The sequence below is a fragment of the Gymnoscopelus braueri genome (genome assembly GCF_963280865.1).
Source record: "Gymnoscopelus braueri genome assembly, chromosome: 6".
NCBI classification, from domain to species: Eukaryota; Metazoa; Chordata; class Actinopteri; order Myctophiformes; family Myctophidae; genus Gymnoscopelus; species Gymnoscopelus braueri.
Window position 1 is genome coordinate 31,976,432 of NC_137607.1, and position 4,876 is coordinate 31,981,307.

At 40.9% G+C, this 4,876-nt stretch overlaps 1 protein-coding gene across 1 annotated transcript; it reads left to right on the top strand.

The window, feature by feature from the left end:
* Positions 1-221: 221 nt before the first annotated feature.
* Positions 222-3,513, top strand: barhl2 (BarH-like homeobox 2; the record flags this gene model as incomplete). The annotated part of the gene is made up of 3 exons (XM_080430526.1): positions 222-801; positions 1,977-2,202; positions 3,207-3,513. The coding sequence occupies 3 exons, from the start codon at positions 222-224 to the stop codon at positions 3,511-3,513; spliced, it is 1,113 nt and encodes a 370-aa protein (XP_080286652.1).
* Positions 3,514-4,876: the final 1,363 nt, after the last annotated feature.

Consider the following 4,876-nt stretch of genomic DNA (forward strand, 5'->3'; position numbering starts at 1 on the left):
ACCACCAGGCGACCTGCACTGTTTGCAAACGTGGATTTCGTTTACTTTCCCCAAGATTGTTTATTTTTTATTTTATTTTAAATCTACTGTTCGTTTTACTTTTACGCGTTGAGTTTTCTTGTTCTCCATTAAGCCATTGGACAGTTTAAATCGTTGCAAAAGGAGGAAGACACGCGCTTCTCGGTGATGTTATGAAGACCTAACTCACTCCTTTCTATAATATGGAAGGATCCAGCGGGTCAAATTTCGGAATAGACACTATTTTATCGAGCGCGTCCTCTGGCAACAACCCCGTGCTGATGAACGGAGACTTTCGTCTCGGCGACAGCAGGACAGCGGATTTCATCAGGAGCCAGGCCACCCCGTCACCGTCATGCTCGGAGATAGACACTGTGGGAACGGCCCCCTCATCCCCCATCTCGGTCACCATGGAGCACCCCGATCCGCATCTGGTCCCAGACAGCCTTCAGCATCATCACCACCATCACCACCACAACAACAACCAGCCGCAAAGTTTGCCGCTGTCGCCTCAGCATCAGCAGCAACCGCTAGCCGGGGCCGGCTGTGCCCCGAGGACTGCCACCTCTTCGTTTCTCATCAAAGACATTTTGGGCGACAGCAAACCGCTGGCAGCCTGTGCCCCGTACAGCACTAGCGTGTCCTCGCCCCACCACACACCGAAACCAGAAAGTGCCACGGCTCCGGACGGGTTCAGGCCCAAGTTGGAACAAGACGAGAACAGAAGCAAATCGGACAGAAGAGATCATGACATTCAGAGTGAAATGAAATGCAATAGCATGGGTGAGTGCACGTACATTAAATATGTTTTGTATCCAGATATATAGGGATGGAAGTGGTTAAACATATATTTTTATCCAGATAAAAATGTAGATATCCATGATAAAATATATGTTTGGAAGTGGATACGTTTTCAAAATGGGCCTGTTACAGATTAAAATAAGATCAATTATATGGGAGTATATTTTTTAAATATCGGAAATCAAATTAGGCTATGGCTTAAATACCAAAACAACATAATTTAAAAACAACAATTTAATAATAATATGAATAATAATAATATCAATAACAATAATATTAACGGTGATAATAATAATAATAGCCCTTTGTCTTAATTTCAGATCTCTTTTATTAGCATAATAGAGCTGAAAACAGATGTAAGCCTGGTGATTTTCCCCGCACGCAGGCCTCCCTAGTGGGTCAATTAGAGAGATTATTGTTCTACCTAGAGGGGGGATCATGGCGCGCTGAAAAACAGCTACAAATAGAGATGGATTGACATATCGATTTCCCGTTATCTGGAGGGAGAAAAAAACTTTAGGTGACAAATACTGCCCACATTTATTGTATTGCCCTTGGTTTGCTTTTACGACACACGTGCCCCAGCACACTTTATTGCACTAAAGGCCAATTTTCTAAGACACTATATATTTTTTTTCTAATTATGTAGGATCATGCCTTATAATATGATATTCATTTAATATGCAATTTTCTTGCGATTTTTACAACAGAGAAACAATAACTATTGTTTAGTGCAGGGGTCTTCAACAGGGGGTCCGGGACCTGGTCCTGAGAGCTACTATAGGGCGTCCGCCAAATATTTTTTTACATCAACCACTTGAACCTAGAATTCGTTTTCTGAGTTGAACATTGACCAAAAATAGCAGATCTACAAGCTCACAGCTGCAAAGAGGTGTAGGTGTAGAGGGAAAAAATAGCAGACCAAAAGAAAAAAAGTTTAATCTGAAACACCATTTTATACAATATAGAGGGGGTCCCTGCTTCATCTCTCTCTCAGCTAGGGGGTCCATGGCCTGGAAACACGTTGAAGACCCCTGGTTTAGTGCTTGATCTATCTCATGTTCTAACTATATTATATAAGCCATTATTATGAATTGCACGAATGAACAAAAACAGTATACTGATCTGCGTGTGTTCCTTCCACTATGGGACTACAGAAGAGGGTGATCGAGAGATCTCCAGCAGCAGAGACAGTCCTAACCCTGGTGTAGGACGCTCGAAAAAACCCCGCAAAGCGCGGACGGCCTTTTCTGACCACCAACTCAACCAGCTCGAACGAAGCTTCGAGCGGCAGAAATACCTCAGCGTGCAGGACCGCATGGACCTGGCCGCAGCCCTCAACCTGACCGACACACAGGTCAAGACCTGGTACCAGAACAGAAGGTAGGCCTACACGTCTATCTCCTTTTTTATTTGATGTTTTTTACACATTATGGGGATTTAAAAAAGAAACTCATTTAAGACAGTGGTTCTCAAACTTTTTCATGTCAAGGACCCCCACATTTTTTGTTTTGTTTTTGGATGTGGACCCCCTCAAAAATATTTGTGCCAGGATTTTTCAAAAATAGCAGATCTACAAGTGAGCTTGTAGATCTGCTATTTTTGAATAGCCAACGCAAAAATCTAAAATGACAGATGCTTTCCCGGTTTTATTATTATTTAAATATTCTTTTTTATTTATTTACCGATGACTCAATGATGGTGTGTAAATACCAACATATCTGCATATGCAAATTTCATTATGAAAAGTTTAACTATTAAGCCTAAATGAAGAGATCATTGTTTGCTTCGGGTGCCTAAAAATAATTAGGCTACCTAATCAATTAATATACATGTTTTGTGTCCCGGGCATCGCTGATTGAATTTTCCACGAGTTAAACAATTAGGCTAATGTCATATCTGTTCCCACTGATAGCCTCAACCCCCTGGACTCAATTAGATATTAACTGGCCATTCAACAATTAGTTTTTGTCAGTCATCATTATTGTTGCGTTATTGTTATTATTATGCTATTATTGTTCATGTATATAATATATTTCTGTGAGCATCCATTGTTAAAATAATTGCCTGGACCTAAGGAATGAAGAAAACTGAAAAAGAGGACTGCTTTAAATTAAACCTTGGTTAAATTAAATTATTTTTTAGAATCCAAAGAGGTTTATATTTTCTACATCATTTAATGAAGGCGAACTCTACTGTAGTTTAACCAGTGTATGTTTCTTATTCATCTTTTTTGCTTAATTGAACATTAACCATAAATCTGTGCTTCCGATAATTAGGCCATAGCCTTGCTAATTAGGGTGGGGGAGCGTTTGGGGAATTTGCGTTTGCCCAAACCGATTAAATAATTCATTTGTTGTTTTTTTTGTATTTTGATCTGGTCTCAGAACGAAGTGGAAGCGACAGACCGCGGTCGGATTGGAGCTACTGGCAGAAGCCGGGAATTACTCGGCCTTACAGAGAATGTTCCCGTCGCCATATTTCTACCACCCGAGCCTGCTGGGCACCATGGACAGCACGACGGCAGCCGCCGCGGCCGCAGCAATGTACAGCAGTATGTACCGGACTCCACAAGCGCCACATCCTAGTCTCCAGAGGCCTCTTGTCCCCAGGGTACTCATCCATGGCCTTGGGCCGGGGGGGCAACCGGCATTAAACCCACTGGGTAACATCAACATGGTCGGCCCGCGATAATAGCATCATAACCCCGCAAAAAAGACGATGATCAGAAAAAAAAACACTTTGAGCACATGTGATGTGAGTAACTGCGTCGAACCATGGGGCAGGACTTCTCGAAAAGACACTTAAAGACATTTTTACAAGACTTAAAAGGAGGTATTTAATATAGGCCTTTATAACGAACCGGTCCATACAGAACTATAGCTACATTTAAGGCCGTGACATGAAAAAAGGACTGTTCATGTTCTGATTGTCTGTTTGTTTGTCCTTTTGTACAAATACACTTAAACTAGCAAATAAACTTATGAAGTTTATTAGATGGAGACGAACAGAATGAATAAAGAAGGAATGATACTAAAAACATCTGAAACTTCTATGGGATTGTCATTTGTAAACTTTATTTTGGATACATAACACGAGGATCCTCACAATTGGATTCAATCTAACAGAAGCAAAGCTCATTGAACAACAGCATACATTGATCAGGGCTATATTTCCGCAAGCCTTTAACTTAGTTACAGCCCAAATATCAACATATTTCACATGTCGCTGTCCTTTAATTAAAGCAACAAATACTGTTCCTTTTCATGTATTTGACCAAATAGCCGAATAATAACTAGGCTGTAATGACAACTTTATTTCAAATGTTTAAAATTGCTTTACATAATAACTACAGTTTAATGACTAAAGGAGTAAAATATGTATGTTAAGAACAGTTTAAATCTAAACCGAAAATTAACAGCAAACAGTCGTTAGGGTGCTGAAATGAAGCAGTTTATACTTTGGGTTCGTCGAGATGCTGTTGGGACGTCCTGGCTATTATTATTGGGAATGTGTCCTTGGCTTAGCAGCTGTTCTGGGAGCAGACTCAGACCACAGACAGACAATAGCCTACTTTTCCCAGCAAGAGCGATCAGGGGGTTGAGGTCCTCGGATGAAACATGGTACAATGTAGAGATAATCTGCTCACTCTCAATAAACCGGCAGCTGACAGTGAACTTCGAGGACGAAAGTTTTCGAAAAGCTTTACACTTAAATGCTTATATTTGTCAAAAATGTGGTATTCGCACAAGCATACATTAACCGAAACTTAATTCTTTAAGCTTATGCAGTTATTCATATTTCAGTTTGGTTCGGATGGTGAACTATCGGGTGTTTATTCTCCCAGGAACAAAACAATCAACCAGCAGGCTAGCCAACAACGCGGGCCTGTAATTAAAAGACGTTTGGTGTATTTGAGCCTATATGTATAAGCACTTTGCCCTGGAGAATATGGAATGAGGCTCCATGTGAATTCACAGTGGAAGTGCCTCAGGGCACGTTTGTTTGGCTTTCTTTAATTCGTGGACCGTTTGCTGATTTCGCTGTTGTGAAAATC